The sequence below is a fragment of the Calidris pugnax genome, unplaced genomic scaffold (assembly GCF_001431845.1).
Source record: "Calidris pugnax isolate Ruff unplaced genomic scaffold, ASM143184v1 scaffold30, whole genome shotgun sequence".
Lineage (NCBI taxonomy): Eukaryota > Metazoa > Chordata > Aves > Charadriiformes > Scolopacidae > Calidris > Calidris pugnax.
Genome location: NW_015090776.1, coordinates 1,329,589 through 1,351,837, shown reverse-complemented (window position 1 = coordinate 1,351,837; position 22,249 = coordinate 1,329,589). Strand labels below are relative to the sequence as shown.

Sequence of the window (22,249 nt, the reverse complement as noted above, 5' to 3'; positions counted from 1 at the left end):
TCCTGAGTAACATGCTCTAGCTCTAGGCAATCCTGCTTCAGCAGGGGAGTTGGACTTGATGATCTCTATGGTCCCTTTCAACTCTAGAAATTCAGTGAAATTCAGTGAAATACTTAAATCAGACATTTGGTAGTCATAATGTATGAAAAACATTAGCTGGAAGTGTCTCAGCTACCGACTGGGCTTGGCTTTCTTGTTTTCCCCAGTGTTGAATGCGACCTAGGAAAGTGGTACAGATATTCAAAGCTTCTAACAATCAATCACAAAGTATTTTTAAAGTTATTTAAATGTTTCTGTACATACGAGCACAGTACAGAATTGTTCTTTCGGCTTCTTATATTGAAAAGTTGAGTAAATAATAAATATGTATATCTAGGAGATTTTATGTGTCTGCTTTCTTATATATAACACAAGTGTATGCAATAGATTTGCAAGTGCAGATGTCGGGTTTGCCTCAGGTTTTAGGTGGAAAAGTTGCAGTTGGGTGTAGGTTTATTTATGAAAGTTCATCTTAGTTTTGGTTGTGTTTGGTTGTCTCATAGCAGGAGAAGAACCATGACACAAGTTTCTGGTACAAAGCATGCGTTTTATCAAGGTAAAGCTGGATGCTTGGACAAAACTAGTTGTTTTCAGCAGTAGCTTCCTGCAAACTGCAAGGTTTTGCAAGAATCTTGGGTCAGAGATCATACATGCAGGGACGAAATTTATGTAGGAAACTTAATTAACCCTTTCAGCTGCAGGGTTCCATAAAGAAGATGGAGAGTGAATAAAGTGGATGCAGATGGAGAGTCATAAAGTGAGCTATGGAGAGCTTGTCTTTATTAGAGGAGAGATAATAAGAAAGACAAAAATCTCTTTATTAGAGGAAAATGCAGAGAACCAGCCTTTGATATTAAGAAGATACAAATATAAATTTTTCAGCCGTATTGGAAACCAAGAGTTTCCAATGCTCTTGAAATGAATAGGGTAAGGCAATGAGGTGGGTTGTAAAAGGTGGGATAACAGAAGAGCCCTGTCTTTCATGAAGATGCGTATCAATTACAAGAGCACAGGTGCAAAAGTGTTATAAAGAAATGGGAAATAATTTATTATTTTATAATAAAACTCCTCACTGCAGAAATGATATGTTTTAAATGATGTTATCTTGTGGGAAATAGGAGATAATGAACTAAAAGTCACCTTGCATTCAGCATGCCAACTAAAAGGTAAATAAGAACATCTCTGTCTCAGAAATCTGGAAGTATTTTTGGAGGGCAGAGCTCCTCTGCTGCCTCCTCACCTCAGGCTACAAGAATTTGATTACATATGTAGTGTCTGCCCAAATCAGAAATGTTTATGAATCCAAATTGCATTTGAAGACTCAAAAGCCCTCATAGCAGTCTTATGGAAATGTAGAAATAAAAGCTTCAAAATGGTCAGTAATCCAGAGTTATTTCAAATCTGGAAAATTGTCTTTGTAGCCCCCGGCAGAAGCTGGGACGGTCTTATATGAAGCCGAGCTGCTGCATTTTGCTGAGGATCTGAGGAAGTGGAAGGACAGATACGTCGTTATCAAAAATGACTACGCTGTGGATTGCTTTGAGACTAAAGAGGTAAATGCTACTTCTTATGTTTTTCTACGCTCCCAAAGAAACTGATATCAAGTGAATTGGCCACTGCTGTGGCCTTTCTTTCGGCAATTCTAGATGAAATGTTGTTTTTCTACGCTCCCAAAGAAACTGATATCAAGTGAATTGGCCACTCTGTGGCCTTTCTTTCAGCAACTCTAGATGAAATGTTGGCCTTGGTGAGGCAGCTCCAGCCTTGTGGAGATGGCTGGAAGCTCCACGAGGATGGCTGAGGGTACAACCAAGCACCTTGCGTTGGTCATACACATTGGCAAGAATTAGCAAATAACTCTAACAGCACTTTGAACCTTCCTGTCAAAGAATGCTTCTTATCTGTATGTCATTGTAATATGCCCCTGTGCTTCTGCTGTTGGGTTTTGAGTGGCAATTTTTGGGTTGACTACAGTGAAGCTTTTCCTTTGACAGCTGCCATAGTCAAACTTGTCCCAGCTGACAAATCAAAGAAATAGGGCTTAGAATAAAATCCCTTCCTTTTCCCCTCCCTTCTATCCCTGACTTCATCATGGCTCATGAGCACTGAGACGATATTTTTTAATATTTTTTTTACATTTAACCATATTTTAGATTTGACGTTTCCAGGAAGTATATCTGAAATTCAGTCTGACAAAAAAAAAAATTTCCTTTGGAGAATATCCCCGTGTATTAGCTTTGTAAATGAATTGTGTGCTTTATGTTTTCCTTCTCCCTAATGGCTATTTGTCTCCCTCTCTCTCTTGATTTTCCAGGCCTACCAGAAAGGAGCCAGCCCTAAATATCATGTTCTTCCTGCAGGAGGCAAAGTACTGACTTCAGAAGAAGATTACAATTTGCTGTCTGATAAACATTTTCCAGATCCTGTTGGTAAGCCCTGCTCAAAGCTGAGCTGCCAAACCCCAGGCTCTGTTCCTTAAGCAGACCTCTTCTGGGCAGGCTTTCAGGCTAGTCTCTAAAACGGGACAGCAGAAGACACATGCAGCCCTATTTCTAAGTCAAAGCCCAGCTCCAGAGTGGACATACACAGAAGATGCCATAAGCTAATGTTCAGACAAATGCTGGCTCCCTTTTTTTTCCAGCATCCCAGCACAAAGCCACTGGAAGCTGTGCAGAAGCAGGAACCACACCACCATTGTTCCCAGGCTTTGTTAATATTCCTGGTTTATTTGTTTCCATTTTTAGATGCCAGCTGCCTGTGTTGACTCAGAGTTGATAATAAGTCCCACAGAGAGGGCAGGAAGGTTGCTGCTGCTGAATTTGTTGTTTCTGGGACAGGAACTGCTGTGGTCCTCCCTGCTCCTACCCTACTCCACAAAGATGGAGAAAATTCAATCTTTCAGGGAGTGGATCTTGTGTTGCAGAGTCAGATACAAAAAAAGGGATGCCACGTAAGGAAAGGGATAAGGGCAACATGTAGACAAGGATTTTTTTTAAAAGTCTTTTCTCATACCACTTAAAAGTTGTGAGTACTGGGAGGTGTTCCCTTTACACCCCTGACCACAGTAGCACGGGGCAGCGGTGCCTGGAGGTGTCTTCTGTCTGTCACCACAGCTCCACAGGAGTTGGAGCTGAGTAATGTGCAGCAGCCCAAAGCCACTTGTGGGCTTCTCATGGCTCTCCCTTCACAAAGAGTTAGTCTTTTATGGCCCTTCTCCCCTTCTGCGTGACGCTGAACACCTTCCAAGATGAACCTGGTGTGGCTGGGCTCTTGATGCCTGGCACTGAGACAAGATTGGGTTTGGTCACCCATGGATGGTGTTGTACAGCATCTCCCGTACACAGTAACTCAAGGCAGCAGGAAATGGAAGCTACTTAGTACTTTCTTTGCTTCATCTCCAAGGGTTTGAAGTGACAGTTCAGCAGGCTGTCTTGCAGTTGTGCTTGGAAACCCTGGAGGCAAGGGGTGTTCCTAACTGCTGTTCCTACACGGCTTAATGTAGTCTTTTTCTATATGTAAGACTGTATGTTCTTACGCAGTGTCTATGTGGAAGAGACCAGAATTGCCCACTAACTTACTTTTTGCCATGAAAACCTTTTCCCTAGCAGTTACAATCCAATAAAATGGACCACCATCCCTGGAGGTGTTCAAAAGACGGGTTGATGTAGTGCTGGGAGGTCTGGTTTAGTGATGATGTTCCTTGTTTGTTGTGCGGGTGTCTATTTTTGTCAGTTAGGTTGACGGTTGGACAAGATGATCTTTAAGGTCCCTTCCAACCTAGAAGATTCTGTGATTCTGTGAAAATAGTTACTTTGAAGTTTTACCAAAAGTGTGCAGTTTATGTCCACTTTGAATACCGAACGAGAGGACACCAAGTTGCTATGGTATAGCTTGGAGAGCTGGTTGGTGCCTGTTCAATTTGCCCATCGCTGCTGTGTCCCCCTGCTAGCCGAGGTCTGTTCTCTCTGTCATGGCAGAGGAAAAGGGCCAAACTCCCCAAGAAATGTGCAGATTTCAAACGGAGATGTGTTTTTTGTGTAGGGTCGAGTGAGAAGGAGGTCGCTCAAGCCTTCGTTCAGCTGCCGAGGGAGTTCCCCGTGTACCTGTGGCAGCCCTTCTCCCGACACAGCTACTATTGCTTCCTGGAGCCAGAAGCTCAGAGGCAGTTCAGCGCCGTGCTGGGGGACTGCGTGAGACACTCAAACCACGGTGAGTGCAGAAGGGGCCTCTTTCCTGTAAGTCATTCACCCCGCAGAAGATTTAAATAGCTATAGCAATAAAAAAGTTGTAGAGAGATGAACGTCACTTACGAGAGGTGCTTGGTTTGCAACGCCTTGAGGAAGGCATTAGCATACCTTTTCTTCTTGCTTTGCTGGGAGCCATGGTAGGTGGGATTTGAGCTGCAGTGTAGCAAGCTTAGGGAGAATGGGAGCTACTTTGAGAGTGGCTTTCTCCTCTCTGACAACTCTTTTAAATCCAGCGTCATGATACAAAATCATATGAGATTTTTACTAAATACAGCATGGCAAACTCTCACAATCTTTGCAAGCTTGACAGATGCATCATAGATATAGTAGACCAGGTTTATACACCATGGAGGGAACGCAGTCTCCCAGTGCATTTCTGTAATGTCATACATACATCAGCAGTGGCCAAACATCCTATGTTTTTTGTGGGTGTTTAGATGGCAGCTCAAGCCCCAGCCATGGTTAAGCTTTGTCAGAGGGGCGTGAATGGTGTGTAAGACAAAGTAATGATTGTTTCCTCAAGGGTAAATTTTAAATCTCACTTTCTGACTATGTTAGACTAGAAAACTTCAAAAAAAACCAACTAGTGACTTGCTGGGATTATAAAATCAACCGTGCTCCCGTGAAATTGGAAGAGCGTTTATGACTTGGATCCTTCAGAAAAAGAAATGCTTTCCTGTTTTTCAGATGACTTTTCCCTTTTTCCATTCAGCTGACCCGGTTCTCCCACTCATGTCCCAGGCTCTTCCATGCCTTTATTGTCACTTTTGATTTCCATCTGCTCTTGGTGGGAGATGTGAACACTCGGGAACTTCTCCAGCTATCTCAGCTACTTGGGCCTGAAGCCCATGCTTGTAGATAAATGAATTGAGAGTGCAGTGTGTGGACAGTCCCTTTTGCTTACAGAAGTGGCTCCCAGTGTGTTTTTTTTAGCTGTCACTTTTGTCTCCTGGCCATCAGCTTCACCCCATCACCCTCAGACAGCTGTCTCGCGTTGTCCTCCCCAGATACTTCTCAACTGCCATCTCTTTTCCCTCGTCTCCACTCTCAAAGGCATTCCTGGTCTCCTTTAGGGCTCCATTCCCATGACAAAAACACGCATTACTGTATTTCTAGGCAGCTGCCAAAGATGTGCAGTTTTTTGTGCGGTGCTCGGTGGTGGTTGGTGGTAGATGCTTTCTTCATATGCAGGATCCTTGGTCCTGGTGCTAGCCAGGTGATGTGCACTCCCCGGATGCTCGATCCCCCTTTCCAGCTCATTTCCACCTTGAGTACTGTGTCCAGTTTTGGGCCCCCTACCATAAAAAAGACACTGAGGTGCTGGAGCGGGTCCAGAGAAGGGCGACAAAGCTGGTGAGGGGTCTGGAGAATAAGTCTTATGAGGAGAGGCTGAGGGAACTGGGGTTGTTCAGCCTGGAGAAGAGGAGGCTGAGGGGAGACCTTATTGCTCTCTACAACTCCAACAAAAGGAGGGTGTAGAGAGGTGGGGGCCAGTCTCTTCTCTCAAGTCACAGGCGACAGGACAAGAGGAAATGGCCTCAAGTTGTGCCAGGGGAGGTTCAGGCTGGATATTAGGAAAAATTTTTTCACTGAAAGGGTCATCAGCCATTGGAATGGGCTGCCCAGGGAGGTGGTTGAGGCACCATCCCTGGAGGTGTTCAAAAGATGGGTTGATGTAGTGCTGGGAGGTCTGGTTTAGTGATGGTGATGCTTCTTGTTTGTTGTGTGGGTGTCTATTTTTGTCAGTTAGGTTGACGGTTGGACAAGCTGATCTTTAAGGTCCCTTCCAACCTAGAAGATTCTGTGATTCTGTGATTCCAAGCCGTGCTGAAGGTGGTGAGATGCAGCATGCCCTTCTGGGGCTGACAGCCTCATACAAACCGGAGGAAGCAGCTCCGATGCAAATCTCTGTAGGTGTGGAGAGGCTGAGGGCTAAGACACTCTGGTAGGCAAATACCCAGTCACAGGGACTATAATATCATGGCTAGGGAGGCATCAGTCTGGAAGGAAAACGCCTTCACTTGGCATTTCCAAATAGCTTAAGTCTCAATACATATTCCCTATATAGCTGCCAGAGGAACCCTAATTCCCATACGTGCCCGAGGGCAAAGCCTGCCTCTGATTTTTCGTTCTGATTATCCTGGTGTCAGCTGCAGCACTCAAACAGTTATGGAAGTGGAAAGCCACCCCTTTGCTCCTCACTAGGGTATGGTAAGATGATGGGGATACAATCAAGTTTTCCTGGCACTATCAGTCTTCCATGACTTGAAGCCTGTTCATTAGGCTTGGGGGTTTTTCATTTCTCTCTTCTGGAGCAAGTGTAACAGGCTTGACAAAGATTTTGGCAGCCTTTTTTTTTCGTAAAGTTCAGCACATCACTCTAGGGGCCAATTCTGAATTGGCAGAAGCTGGGTTTAGATGACCTAATAGGTCTTTTCCATCTTCAATGCCTGCGAGTCTGTGTTTTATTATATTTCATATGGCTCAGCTGTTGCTCATTTATGCATCTGTTGCAGGATTTATCCCTCTCAGCTTTTTCTCTGGTCATATTTTTATCTGACAGAAGATGCTTAGTGACACTGGAGTGCCTTCATCAAGGCTTATTCTTTCTGTCACATTATTTCTGCTCAACAGACTGATTGGTAGATAAAGACAGTCTGTTAACACTGCTAAAAGTGAACAGTTTTTTACAGCTAAGGAAATGGGAGCCACTATTTTCTGGATTTCTTGGAGTTAGACCGTCTCCTAGAAACCTAGTTGCTGCAAGTGGAAACATGGTGACTGACCAGCACCCCAGTAATCCAGTTTCAAGGACTTCATATTGATTTATATTCGTTTTCACATGACTGAAACATGTTACTTTATTAACACTTTTTAAAGCCTTATTTGCAAACAATTCTGCCTACAAAAAGCAGGTATCTGAACAATCCGACAAAGTCATGTGGATGTGCAGGAATAGAACGCGGAGTAAGGCTCACGATACAAAAAATGACTGTGCTCTTTTATTAAAAAAAAATCTAAAAGAGGGAAGAAATGTGAAAAATCCTTCGAGTTTGACTGTGGAATGTATGTTAGTGGGATAAGGAGCCCCGGCCAAGGCAGCACTTGCCCCACCTCTTCTAAAAAGTGCCAGGTTAACTTCTGCGAGGGCAGATTTGGTAAGGGCAGATGTAATGTCTGATCAGAAGTTGTCTTTCTGTCTTTTCTATAATCTGCCACTTCTGGAAAGGAATATATCGTGCTGGGCTTTAGCCAAAAACTTGGAGGAGATTTTGGTTTCTCCCAGGAAGCAGAATTAAATACTGTCTCTTGCTGAACAGAAAAGTGGAGTGAATCAGCGTGTGGTCTTGTGATGGGAGCCGCCCTGGCATTCAGCTGTTTCTTCTCTTCAGAGTCCCACTGTTACAAATAACCAGTCCAGCCTGAGTTGCTGGGTTTTCTGGTCAGAACTCAAGGTCAGGAGAATAATTACAAAAGTGTTTGGATTTAGGGATTACTGCTTGCAAATATGATTCAGATGTACGGATTGTGGGTTCTCCTCTCCCCCTCAATTTTCCTATTGTGTTTGTCTTTCCTTTATACTCATTAATAAGGGTTGGCAGTTCGAGAGGACTTCCTTCATTATCAATAGAATTATGTGAATACAGTTCAGATGAAGCATATTTAAAACCTTTTAAATGAGCCTCAGCCAATCAGGACCTAACTGGTCATGGCTTTAAAAATATTCTAGCACAACCAGACACATACACTGAGATTCTTTGAATGACCCTGACTCTGAAAGTTGGTCGACTGATTGATGTGCACACAGAAATCATCCCAGTTCAGTGATGCATCTGGGCAGCTCCCGCTTTGCTCTTTGCAAGTTGGCTTTCAAGATGCCTTCGGATTTGGGGAGGAGATCAAAGGCTTTGGGGGTTTTAAGCTGTGATGTCATGTGATTAAGGGCTAATTAGTGAAAACACAAGCGCCCAAGGAGCAGCAATGAACCCTGACAAACTGATGGGTGCAGAGGGGACCCCAACTTGGCTGCCCTGGTGCTCAGAGCTGGGGGGTCAGCTCGTGGTCCTGCTGTGAAACCTGTCCAGGTGGACCACCAGCAGCTCTCCCCGACTGCCTCGCAGTCTGCAGGGCTGTCGTTTCCTAAGGTGGTATGGGACTCATTGCAGGATGGAGGGGAAAAGCATTTGAGGATTGTATAAAGTGTATTATGGGATGTTTTCCAGGACATTGTGGGAATGTGCATGGGGGTGTTTAGGGGAAGGACCAAAGGTGGGAAAAGGGAAGGGTCAAAGTGGATTGTAGAGGAACAAACATGGGATGACAGAGGGAAGAAGGGGATGAATCATAGAATGGTTTGGGTTGGAAGGGACCTTAAAGATCATCTAGTTCTAACCGCCTGCCATGGGCAGGGACACCACCCACTAGAGCAGGTTGCTCAAAGCCCTATCTAGCCTGACCCAAATGGAGCCAGTTGGGTGTAAACAGGAGGCTGGTCAGTACACTGGTCCATTCAAGCCCTGTGCTAGATCACCACAGTCTGTCCTGTCTTCTTCTTAAACTCCACTTCTAACTATTTTCCAGGATGAGAGTCCTCTCCAGTGTGTGTGTGTTGAGGTCCTAAGTGCCAGCAAGTAGAGAAGGAGCCACAGGGTCATGGGGACCTCACAGGTTTGAGGTGCCAATACCTGGAGAGATGTGTGTGTGAGAGGTCCCAGTGCCAGCAATGGGAGAACAGACCACAGAGCACAGGGTCCCATAAGTGTGGGGCCATCATCTGGTGAGACCAGAGTGTTTTCCTAATGAACTTCCACCAGCTCTGCATATATGTAGGCTTCACTCGCTAGCAAACTTCAAGCTGGACTATCTGGCAAGTGGGTGAGGAGATGTGGGAGCCAGTGACCAGAGAGACCATAAGCTGGGACTGGTAGTGGAGGGACCATAAATCCAAGCCAGCTCAGTGTTTTCCTAATGAACTTCCACCAGCTCTGCATATACGTAGGCTTCACTCACTAGCAAACTTCAAGCTGGACTATCTGGCAAGTGGGTGAGGAGGTGTGGGAGCCAGTGACCAGAGAGACCATAAGGCTGGGACTGGTAGTGGAGGGACCATAAGCCCAAGCCAGCTACTAAAGAGACATGGTGGGGTCTGAGAGTTACTGCTTGAGGGAACATAGGTCTGGACCTGCTGTCACTGGGAGCAGGCGGGGAAGGATGTAATGAGAGCTGCAGCTATGGGACTACCAGATTTGGCAATCTAGCATAAGCCATACTTGCATTTGATTCCTTTTGCTGGCTGAGTTCAAGTCAAATATATTTCAAAATTGCTTTTCACCATTTAGTGTGTGACCCTTCTCCTGTGAAAATTAATGACTGTGTAACTTGGCTCCCAGGAGAAAAAAGATGACTGTAAATTTGCATATTCAGTTCAGAGGTGCTACTACCTAATCTTGGCCGTTATCTCAAAACTGCTTTACAAAACCTCCATCAAAAAGCTTCCTTCCCTTCAAACTGTTCATTCTTTACCAACAGCTTTGTAATTAAGGACTTCCGTAGGCTGCGTTAAAGAACATTGCGTGCAGCTCTGAAATGCCACGATTCATTTCTCATTGAATTTATTACCTAGACATAGGGTGTAAAACATTATAACAGGCATATTTGCTCACTTCAAAGCTTTTTGGCTTTGAATCAATGAATATGATAAATGAAAGGGTGAGTTAAATTAGTTAAATGACATAAATGTGCATATAGAAAGATAACACTGAGGAGAAGGCTCTAAAAGTAGAACAGGTCAGCCAAAAAATGTTCTTTACAGAAGAACAAAAAGCCAATAGATACAGAGGAGCCAATAATAAAATACAGTGGTGTAAAGTAATTCTTTACAGAAGAACAAAAAGCCAATAGATAGAGAGGAGCCAATAATAAAATACGGTGGTATAAAGTAATAATAATAATAACCTAGTGATGGCTGTTGATAAAGATAATTCCACACAAAGAGAAGAACAGTTCTCTGGGTACAGGGCTACACAGGGCTAAATATGTATCCTAATACCACTTTCATATCAACTTCCTGACAGAAGGGGCAGCAAGAAGGAGAATTTTCTGCCTGTACTACTATTTTTTAACTTACCCTTTGGAAGTTTTGCCTTGAGTTTTCCTTATGTTGATAGGGAGGAGCTGCTGACCATTCCCTGTTACTTCCAGAGAGCCTGTTCTTCTCAAGCGTCTGTGGAGGTCAGACCTTCACCAGTGTAGGTTTTCATGTAATACTTAGCTTTAAAAACTTCTCAGGTTTTATAGAAGCTGTGCTTGAATTGGAGTGTGGGATGAAGGAGCTTTGTTTTTTCCTCCAATTTCCTAAACTGCTACTCCCAGTTTAGATGTGGGCTGTAGCATACGATACATTGGTTTGCCTTGATCTCCATGATCCTTCCAACCAATTTCATCCACAGCTTGGACTTAACCTGGTTCCCTCTCCATCCCTGTTTTCTTAGTGAAATAATGAGAACTGCACACCTCAAACTTTGGGGGAACTTTGCTGCTGAAATGACCCCCTAACCCCCAGTGGGGAAGTGCCTTCAGTGCCGGAATGGCAATAACGAGGGATATGCTCAAAATATTCACAGTGCTCTAATATTTTTCATTCTCTGGTTTTTAATCCTTTCTATTGGTGTGCCCTGAGCTGAAGTTTCTTCTGAATGCTTACTTCATTTTTTGTTATTTTAGGAGGTCTTCTTGTTTCCATAGGAGGTTTCACTTGGTATTTGCTGTTAAAAGTGAAGAAGCCCGGCCACTTGGTGCTGTGATAGAGGGAAGTCTGTGTGACGAGAGGGAAAATACAACTAGCTAATTCTGGGAGATGAGGAGTTTCACTTCATGATTTTATTTTCTTTCATCTGGTTTGATTTCACATCCTTATCTTGATAATCACCCTAATGATATTGAAGCTAAGGGACTCGCAAAACCATATCCTGTCATCTCCAATTTCACCATAGATAACAAAAAAAAAATAATTAGAGAAATAAATACCTTAAAGAAATACATTAGGCAAGAGAGAAATACAAAACGTAGTTTTAAACTCATGCAGGGTATTCTGTCACAGCTTGGCTACATCAGGACAACTAGGGTGGCTTCAGATTTTATTTCTCCATCTCTGGCTTTTAGGGTTGCCAGTAGCTGGGTCCACACATTTCCTTTTTCAACTCTAAGTTTAGCTGGCAGGTGTTTTTCTCATAAGTATTTCTAGCTTTCCTGTGTAACATGTAGGGCTTACCAACTCTTGGACTGTAATTCCAAATAACTACTGAAGCATCGACAAAGGTTAAGAAGATGACGTTAAATACTGAAAGATATATTTCTCCATATGCAGAGCAAAGAAGCTGTGACAAGTCCAAATAGGACTTTGGAAAGGTTTTTTAGTCTTCATGTTGCAAACAGGGTGGCTTTTCTTCTCTGGAGACGGTGGCTGAAGAGAAGGATTTTTTTGTTGCCTTTTTCAGATGATCTGTGGCAGGACCAATTAAAGTAGAACTGAGGAGGAAATTGCTTTGTTGTCCTTCTGTACTGGGATGAAAGCAAGACCTTCCTGGAGGTTTGCATGATAATTTGGGGGTGGGAGGTAAAGGTACGAGTAAAGACAGCATTCAGCCCATTGCCTGCCTGATTCAAACCTGGGACTTGTCTCTTGGCTTCTCTCACTGCAACTGCTGCATTTCGATTAATTAAATCATTTTATGGCTAATAAGATCAGATCCGTATGGCCCATGAATGAATGAGACCATGGCTGCTGGTCTTTCCCTAGACAGATATCGGAGGTCCAAATGGACTGTACAAAACTAGCATGCAAACTTCCACAGAAACATTAATTCTGTCATAACATTCAAAACCATTTTGCTATAAATATCTTTGATGAGGCCTGTGTGATGCTATAAAACCCATGAAACATTTCAGGACACAATTAAGACTTTTTTGTATAATTCGGAGTATGTTGCTTAAAATAAGACTTATTTTCCTCTGTCTGGGATGTGTTTGTTCTACAACGTCATTTCTTTCACTCAAGGTGACTTTTGCTTTTCCAGTAAGCCTGCTTACCTATATGGTAGTTAGGATTTTCAGTCTGTAGGAGGTATATTCATTCTGAAACACCAAGATGATTAATGTGCAAAAATCCTAATCGCTATTATGTTCTTCCTACGTCTGGCACCTCCACACCTGGGGCTGGTTCTCCTTTTCTTATATATTACCAAGCACAGGGTGGTGCAGATGAGCCACTGCCTTGGGCCCACCACCCAAGCCTGTTTTAGGAGCTGTGAAGATAACTCAGTTGTGTGGGTGCAAGGTTGTATTCGAGCTTCAGCTTCAAAGCTCAGTGGCAGAAGAATTCTCACCTGCACCAAGGTATCCAGTAGGTGGTTTGGAAAATCCTCAGAGATTGTTGGAGATGAACCATATTGCGATTCTTTGTGTGTGTTTATACACTGCACTCATGTTTGAGACTATGAAACATGAAGCTGCTGGTCCCAGCAGAGGGAGGTACCTTGTAATGTGTCTCATACAGCTTTGAACAGCTTTACTACAGGCATTGCATGCTGCAAAGCAAATGGTTAAACCTGCTGAATGTTGATTTGATGGTCTCGGGGGGAACTTGCGCTGCAAAACTTGATTTGCTATAAATACAGCGTATCATTGCAGGGTTGCATCCTGTTTGGAAATGACCTCATCTAGCTTCTGTTGGTGGTTAGCAGTTTTATACCGCATGATCTATGAATAATATGATCATACATTGCTCTCAGGAAAATATCAGGGCTGTGAGGTTGATGCTTCTCAGGCCCAGGGCATTATAACTTCACTTCATTGGTATATTCATTCTCAATTTGGATAATAATATGCCAGGACTCTATTTTGTGAAAGTAAACACTGTGTCCTTTTATTGAGAGGATCATTTCCAGAGGTGCTGTAGCTGCGTTACTAGCCCTGTGCAAACTATCTTTTCCTGAGGTAGAGTTCCCAAGCTCTCCTCATCTCCCCAGGTTCAAGCAGATGGATTCACTCTCATTTTCTCACCTGCCATCCCCTTTGGGTTGGGACCATTTGCTTATTTTTTGGAGACAGAAATTTTCAGAACCTTATTTTTTGGAGTTGATGGCCATGGCCTTTCTTACTAACTTTCTGTAATATCTTACAAGCATCAGCTCTTAAAATGTGCTGTGAACTCAAATGGGTGCTTTTGGCCATATTGTAACATGATGATTGGATGGTCTTGCTCTCTCTCTGATGTTCTGGGTGTGATATCCATTGTCCTCTGTGTGATGATATTACTCATACACCCCACAGTAGAAAGTTGCTCATCATTAAGCAGAAGCTATATGAGCAACAGAAAATAATCACCATGGTCCCTACCCACAACAAATAAATCCCAGGCAGATATTACCAGAAATGCTAGAAAAAATGCTATTGCAGGAAACTTGTGCTGCAAAGATCGCTCTTAGAAAGGGAAATTGTTTTTCATCGTGCTCATTTATTTTTATTTGATAGGCATCCCCTAATTATGGTGTTGGGAGGTTGGTGGAGTGATTTCTTAACTGCAGGAATGTCTCTTACTCCCTGATGTTCTCCAGCTGCCCTTACCCCAAACCCTTTGTCGGCTGGCAGCACGCAATAGCTTTCTTTGGAGTACCAGTACAAGAGGTGGATGTGTCCTGTGTATTTAGATGGTTAAGACACCACAGTATTTTAAAATGGCAGCCTTTTCTTTCTGGTTTGGGTTTTTGTATTTTCTTTTTTTACCAGCTTTTGTTTTAAAAGCACTAAATTAATAAAACCCAAACAATTAGATATTGATTTATTATTTTTTTTTTAATTAAAGAGTGTGTGTAATGGAAAGCAGAGAAAAACGACAGTCTAGATATATTTGAAAGAAACAAATGCCAAGGAGAGAGAGGGATGACTTGGAAGAATAACAAAATTGGGGAAAATGTAATTTGCATTTCTTAGCATGAAATCTATTCTGTAGCAGCGTCCAGTGGAAATTGGTGGAAGCACTGTCTTTTCAGACTGTTAAAACTGAAGATAAAACACTTAAAATTCAAAATATTTTTCAGCTTTATCCACCTCCTGCTATCTCTTGGTAGCATCACAAGAAGGAAAGCCCTTCCCCGATTTCTGTGCGGAGATTTTTCTTGTCCCAGGACAAAGCTATGTAAAATGATCAACAAAAAGGAGCTACAAAGCAGATGTTTTGGCACTGCCTTCACCTCAGCCAGCTTTCCACCAGATAGATGATGAAGCAAGGAAACATTATTGTAAGATCACATAAAATTAAATGCAGTCAGTGACAGACTTTCTCCCCATCGGTGAAAGGCCACCAGACTTTACTCCTCGGTCATCTTAATTTCCTTCCAATGACTGTCTTCCTGCCTTCCCCACTCTGTAATTAAAGTCAGCCTGTGGTTTTTGAAGATTTGAGGAGGTATTCATGGGCCCTGCTGTCTTGTAGGAGGGAACTAAAAAGTATCAGGTTGTCAGGGACTTGTGTTGGGAAAAGAAATTTAACCAAAGCTGCAGTAACTGAGGATGGTAAGCAAGAGCCAGGCAAGGTGACCTTCCTACCTCTGGGCCTTTACCTGAGCATCTCTTATCAATCTGGCCATTGTGGGATGCCAGAGTGCTTTAATATCAATTATAGTTACCTGCAGGAAGAATTCAAGGACTGTATGAAAAATAAAATCACTGAATGCAGAATCTTTCACCAAACTGTAGGCAGTTGTCCAGCTCAGGAACATACATGTAGATGTGAGGGCTGCAGGACACAGATGACGCCAGGGTGGATTGCTTCTGAGTTTTGGTAGTCAAATAATGGGCTGCAGGACACAGATGACGCCAGGGTGGATTACTTCCGAGTTTTGGTAGTCAAATAATGGGCGTTATATCAGAAGCAGCATTTCTTTAATTAAAACCCGTGTTCTGTGAGCTCAGACCTCTGGGTTCTGTTTTAGCACTTGTTCATCTACATCTTTGGGCCTCAGCCTTTTGTGAAACATCAGCCAAAGAGCTTAGATTACTCTCCGTGGTTTAGCTTGCTTTGGTAAAGCACTTTGTCCACAGTCAATATACCCCTTCAATACTATTAACCATAAAAGTAATACATTTATTGTAAGAAAAGCCCATGCGGGAAAAGAACATTTATTGGATTGCAATATTGCAATAGGGGCACTCAGTTTGTTTTGAAGAATGACACACTCAGATTTTACACATCATAAAACATCCTGACTGCAGCTCCTTGGCTCTGCGAGCAGTTAACTCGGTAACGCCGCTGCTGCGTCCAAAAATCAGCCAGTCCCAGTTTGCAGAATTAGCCAAGATGCAGAAAGGAGCTGTGAACCCCTGGTGTCTCAGGAGAGCAAAGCACCCCATCGGATCTGGGAGGTGGAAAGTTCTCACTGTCTGGTTATCCCATCTGACTGAAGGCCCCGGGAGGAGCTGGAGAAACGTTTCCCTGCTCATTCCAAACCCAGACTTTTCCATGGAGTAGCTCGAGCGCCACAGAAATGAGCTGTGCTGCTACTTCTGTGAAGACTCAACTTGTTGCCATTGTGTTTGTTAAGGGGGGAAACGACACACCAGCTGTCCTCTAGCCTCTTTCATGCTGCAATAATGAGTTCGAATAGCTTTATTAATGACAATTATTGTTCAGAGGGACACACGGTTTAAACTGGATATTGAAATACTCGCTTTTTAACAGCTAGCGTGGCAGCTTAGGGAATGTAATGTTTAAGAGGCATCTTCCTTTGATCCTAATGAAGAAAAACTGTCATCTAAGTGATTAAATATCAGCTGGTTTTGAGCCTCCTGCCACAGAGCACAGCAGGAGACCCAGTGCCGCAGTCTGCAGCACATATAGATAAAAAATTTGAACTGGAATGTTCAAATACAGATTTTATTTTATCTGGATTTGTTGAGAATCCACTATTTTAGCTCGAGGCAGTGAGGTCTCTGGCTCTCACCCTCTCTGATAATGAGGCCTATTTATAGAAGTTTTGCACAGAGTTCTTTGGTGTTTTGACTGATGTAAGACTGGTCGGTCTATGGCTATGGATGAGACTGAATTCACCAGGGCAATTAATTTCCACTGCTGTCTTTAGACACACACAAGAAGTGTTAGCAAGTCAAAAAAAGTGTTCAGATGGCCTTTCCCGGGGGGGGGGGGGGGGGGGAGCTTTTAAGCAATGTGCCAGCAACACATCCATCTTCCAACAAAGGTGCAGCTGTCCTGCCAAGGGTGGGAGAGCACGTAGGAACTTGGGACTAAAGATTTCCTCGTTATTCACCCTTAGGACCAAACATTTCTCTGCCAAGTGACAGAGAGGGAGCCGCAGCTCGGAGCCTGGAGCACCTCATTAGGAGACTCCAAGTCCCACAGCAGCCAAAACAGCGGATACAGCTGAAATTCAAAAAGGGACCCTCTTAAGTTAACACTTCCACACCAGGTGCAAGTGCACTCGGTGGGTGTCAAGTAGCCTGGTGCTCGGTGGAATATTTTGACGAGTTCATGTTTGATATATATATTATTTTTTAAGAGAGATTTAAACTGTTTATGTGCTGCAAGGAAGCTCATTCCTACAGACAGCTTTCTGCAGTCCTGAGCAAACTCAGCTGTGCCTCTGAGAGACGTGCAAATTTGGGGAGATGTATGAAGTCATGGTGTTTCCAGATGTCCTTCTATCTTTTGAAAAGGATTTTTATAGCAGTTATTCTGTTGTATTTAAAAAAGGAATCTCTGGTTAGCAATACTTTATTTGTTATTAAAATTAGGCTCCACACTTGGATATATAGAGTCTCTAGGTGGGTTTTCTTATTTTAAAATTAAACAGAACAAACATAATTTCATTTTGCTCTCCACAAATAATCTGATGTTCTATTAATTAGCTGATGGAGAAGCTGGTTGGGTAATTTTCCAGGTGAAGACCAACCTGGATTAAGCACATAGCATCAGTCTGGGTACCTGTAAAGCCTCACTGGCCTTTTGCTGGAGGACATTCAGTAAACTTTAGGGCATTCTATGGGAGTTGGATCAGGATGACCTACAACCACCACAGCACCAAGGTCCCCTGAGATGCTCCACTTTCTACAAACAGCAGGGACAAGGTGCCTCACTCATAGAATCATAGAATCGTCTAGGTTGGAAGAGACCCTTGGGATCATCGAGTCCTCTACAAAGTCCTCCCCTACACCATATCCCCCCACACCACATCTAAACGGCTCTTAAACACATCCAGGGATGGTGACTCCACCACCTCCCTGGGCAGCCTGTTCCAATGCCCGACTGCTCTTTCAGTGAAAAATTCCTTCCTAATGTTCAATCTAAACCTACCCTGTTGGAGCTTGAAGCCATTCCCTCTCGTTCTATTGTTAATTACCTGTGAGAAGAGACCAGCACCAACCTCTCATGCCCGACCACTCTTTCAGTGAAAAATTCCTTCCTAATGTTCAGTCTAAACCTACCCTGTTGGAGCTTGAAGCCATTCCCTCTCGTTCTATTGTTAATTACCTGTGAGAAGAGACCAGCACCAACCTCTCTACAGTGTCCTTTTGAGTAGTTGTAGAGAGTGATGAGGTCTCCCCTCAGCCTCCTCTTCCTCATACTAAACAGCCCCAGCTCCTTCAACCGCTCTTCATATGATTTGTCTTCTAGGCCCTTCACTAGTTTCGTTGCCCTCCTCTGCACTCGCTCCAGCACCTCGAGATCTCTCTCATGATAGGTGCCAGACAGAGTTGTTTAAGGGGAAGCCCCTTCGAGGGCTTCCAGGAGAGTGAAGCACACGTTGTCCTTTCTGCTGATGAACAATTGTTCCTGATACCACTGGGGTTTAGCACCTGCCCTGTTTGCAGCTGCAGCGTCTGCTTCCATCTCCCACGCATCATCCTCTCTCTTGCACGCAAGCGGGGCTACCCCAACAGCTTATTCATTGTTTCCTTGCTTTGCTGTGGCATAACGGAGCTGGCTGCCAGGCCTGCCGCAGTCCTCTAGCCTTTTCATAAACTGCTGGATCTGATTTACAGAAGCCCTGGCTCTTCCCTACTGAAATCTTGGAGGATGTGCACCACAGCTCCTTTCAGCTTGGGTATAATTCCCTTTTCTTGAGCCATATCCCATGAATGTGCCTCTGTCTTGTGTGCCTCACCAACAGCTTCTACACAGCGCAATGCTGGACGGATCTGATTGTTCAGTGTCCTATCGCTGATGCAATCTTTTCCTCCTATGGAAAGTGAGGATAAGATTCCCTAAATTAAGCAACTGAAGTAGCCTTGAAGGATAAAGCTTCCTTTCTACTTTAAGCTGGTCTTGTAGTAAAGGCTGCCATACTTGTGTTTTTCTCCTGTGTTTACTGGCGTAGGAAAGAATGTGTGAGTGGGGTTTTATGGTACAGCTCGATATTTTTCCCATGAACTATTCAAATTAATCGCTCTTGGATTTTTAGCACCTTCTTTCCACTTTTCTACAGAGTTGGGGACAGTCAGAGCAGAGAGAAAATACTCCCTTGAGCACGGAGTTTAAAACGATGATCTTAGAAGGGAGACTCTTGACAGCACTGGCACAGCATCATCTCAGCAGGTCCAAGATCCAGCCCTTTGGGTAGTCTCTTGTCCCTTTTGGTTAGGAGGGAGCACAGCTGTGAAGAAGGAAAACATGTGAGTCATGATCGGAGAGGCTGTGGGAGCTGCAGTTCTCCCTTCCTCCAGCCAAGCCTGGCCCTATTCTTGTCAAAATATTCAGAGTTTAATTTTGGGAGGACAAAGGCTTTCAGATGCAACACTCCAGCAGTTGCTCAGGTGGAATACTCCATTCTTTCATTAAAGCTGCCACCAGAGGATGTTCTCTTGCAGTGAACGGCCTGACTTACCACTCTTTTACTGGTATTTTAGCATCCTGTTGCAACTTGCTATTAAAAATGCTATAAATCCAGGAGGAACCAGTGAAGGAATGGTTGGGATTTTACATGGCTGGTTTTCTGATGTTTGATCATCATTGTGAGCTTGAAAAAATGATGTGATCTTTCTGGACTTCAAAATATCTGCAGAACAGGGTTGGTATCTATAGAGTGGCACTGAGAATGTGTTTCCTGCACCTCAGTATGTATAACATACCTTCCTGAAGTAATTATTATGCCCAGGGGAGATTATGAAAGGGCAAGTTCTGACGTTTGGGCTCTTAGCAGATCTGAAACCTCATTGTCTGCCATGTAGATAAAATCTATACAGTGCTGTTTTCAAGCAGTAGCCAGGGTGAAGCCTTGATGAAATTAACTGGAGGTTTCGGTAGCTTCCCTTTTTGTGTAAAGCACATGAAGGAGACATTTCAGGCATTACTGCACTGCTAATCCTTCATGTTTCCCATAATTTGTATAATCCCTGTATTGCCCTCGGCATGTATGCGAGCCTCCTATAAAGCTTCTCTCCTTAGAAGTTTCATGAACAAGTTGAAAGAATCGTCTTGCTTGGCAAACAAGGCTTGAGAATTTACTCTCTGAGGCTTCACATAACCATTGCTTATTCATACCAGTGTCTTTTAAAGCAGCATGCTTACCTTTGAGAGAGTCACCATTCTTCTTCCTCCCTCCTTTCTTCCTAACATGCACAACAGGACTTCAGCTGATCAGGGCTGCAAGTAAATAACCTCGAAGAGGGGACAATAAACCATCGTGGCTTTGTTTTTCCCTTAAGATAATAATCGTAACAATAATCCTGAACCTCTGTTTCATAGGAAAGACACAGCACTTAAATTCCTGAAGTATTTCAGCGCTGGTTTTTCAGCCCAAAATTCTTACTCAGGTTTGTCAAGCAGCCTAATTGCTCTAGGGAGCTTTTCCACGTTTTGAGGCATGGGGACTGTTTCTCACCAAATCATGACAAACTAGTTCTGCCGTGTGACTGCTGTTGCAGTCTTAATTAGCTGTGGTTTTCTGCACTGTTGTGTGAAGAAGACTGTTAGCTGCAACTATCTTGAAAGCCTTTAGCAGTTTGGAAAGAAAAAGTTGCCTGAGATGTAATACCTGTTGCATGACTGGTTATCCAGAGTTTGTAAGAGGAAAATAACTCAGCCACTTGCTGGGTTTCTCCGTGCTGTGATCTCTTTTGTACAATGGTGTCGCCAGGCTACTATTTAGCAGTAGTACCTGGGGGCAATAACCAGATACTCTGGAGCTGTGTTTAAATGTTCCTGAAATATTTAGGGAAAGCAGCACGATTTTGTCAGAATTTTTTGTGCTTAATTGGTGTGACCATGGTGCTTACTTTGGCCAGGTCTGATTTACTGTATGACCCTGAAAAATCATGTGAATCATCAATTCCTTAATAAAACAGGAAAGAATATTGAGCATTAACTCAAGGTTCAGCAATTTATCAAGGGTGTACAACATGCTGCACTCAGCTAACTAGGTCTGGAGCCCTCAATATAAGAAGGATATAGACCTGATGGAGAGGGTCCAGAGGAGGGCCACAAGGATGATCAGGGGGATGGAGCACCTCTGCTACAAGGACAGGCTGAGGGAGCTGGGGTTGTTCAGCCTGGAGAAGAGGAGGCTCCGGGGAGACCTAATAGCAGCCTTCCAGTACCTGAAGGGAGCCTACAGGAAGGCTGGGGAGAGCCTGTTTAGAAAGGCCTGCAGTGACAGGACGAGGGGCAATGGCTTCAAGCTGGAGGGGAACAGATTTAGATTGGAGATTAGAAGGGGGTTCTTTACTGTGAGGGTGGTGGAGCACTGGAACAGGTTGCCCAGGGAGGTGGTTGAGGCCCCTTCCCTGGAGATATTCAAGGAGAGGCTCGAGGAGGCCCTGGGCAACCTGGTCTAGTTGGGGGTGTCCCTGCTGACTGCGGGGAGGTCGGACTAGATGGCCTTTGGAGGTCCCTTCCGGCCTGGACAAGTCTATGATTCTATGATTCTATGAACTATCAGTATCTTAAATACTTAACCTTATCTTAAATTAAAGAGGTATAACCTCCCTATTCTTGGCCTTGGCATGTGCTGTCAAAGTCTTCCTCTGTACCATCTTACATTGCTTATAGGTATAAAGGCCAGGGATGAGCTTTTGTATGTTAATGACTGCCCTGGCAAAGCACACCACAGACAAGGCTTGCAGCCATAAAGCTCTTACTTACTGTGTGCTCCATATCAACACTTGCTGGTGTTGGTTTCACTTCTCAGCTTAGATGGGATGGCTTGTGATAGTTTGTATGTGCAATGTGATAGTTAACATTATGCTTCTAAATCCTAATGAAAGCCCAAGGTCTTCAGATTCAGGTTTAGTAAATGACTTTAAAATGTTACTGCTGGATGCACATGGAACAGGAAAACGCATCCCAAAAGGACAGTTATTTTTTTAAAAGGTTATTTATGGGTTAAGTCTTTTGTGTTACTTTTTTTTCCCCCTTAGATTTTCTCAAGCAGACCACTTATGAAGTCGAGGCATTCTTAGAAGCCATTCAGTTCTTCCGGCAGGAGAAAGGCCACTATGGGACGTGGGAAATGATAACCGGCAACGAAAAAGAGGTAAAAAAATATCTCCCTAATTTTATGTTTTTGGCTTTGGATATGGCAGCTCTAAGGATAGTGAAGGTTGTAAAGCTGCTTGGGAAAAAATGGCATTTGAAAAAAGAAAATCTAGTAGACAGAAATACCCAAGATATAAAGATAGTTCTTACTGATACATCAGTGATATTTCTTCTTAATAAACCCAATTTTGAGCTTTTTACTAAAAAGTGAAAGAAAATGTCCTGTGAACTAAAGTTGTTGTGGTGTGCTGGAATGTAGGGGTAGACACGTTTCCATGAAAGGCTGAAACATCTACTCTAATTTTATGCAACGGTGTCAATTGGTGAATAAATGCTGTGTCTAAAACAAGGCACTTGCTAACATCCCACTACCACATTTGCTGCTGTTTATAGTTTTGGTAAATCAGTGAGATAAATT

At 43.5% G+C, this 22,249-nt stretch overlaps 1 protein-coding gene across 1 annotated transcript in view; it reads left to right on the top strand.

Moving 5' to 3' along the window:
- The window catches only part of FAM129A (family with sequence similarity 129 member A), a 75,348-nt gene that overhangs the window by 30,857 nt on the left and 22,242 nt on the right, over window positions 1–22,249 (top strand). Inside the window, exons 3-6 of the mRNA XM_014949064.1 lie at window positions 1,461–1,592; window positions 2,354–2,468; window positions 4,081–4,248; window positions 21,714–21,829. Coding sequence (XP_014804550.1) covers window positions 1,461–1,592; window positions 2,354–2,468; window positions 4,081–4,248; window positions 21,714–21,829 — 531 coding nt within the window. The remainder of the gene's footprint in view (window positions 1–1,460; window positions 1,593–2,353; window positions 2,469–4,080; window positions 4,249–21,713; window positions 21,830–22,249) is intronic.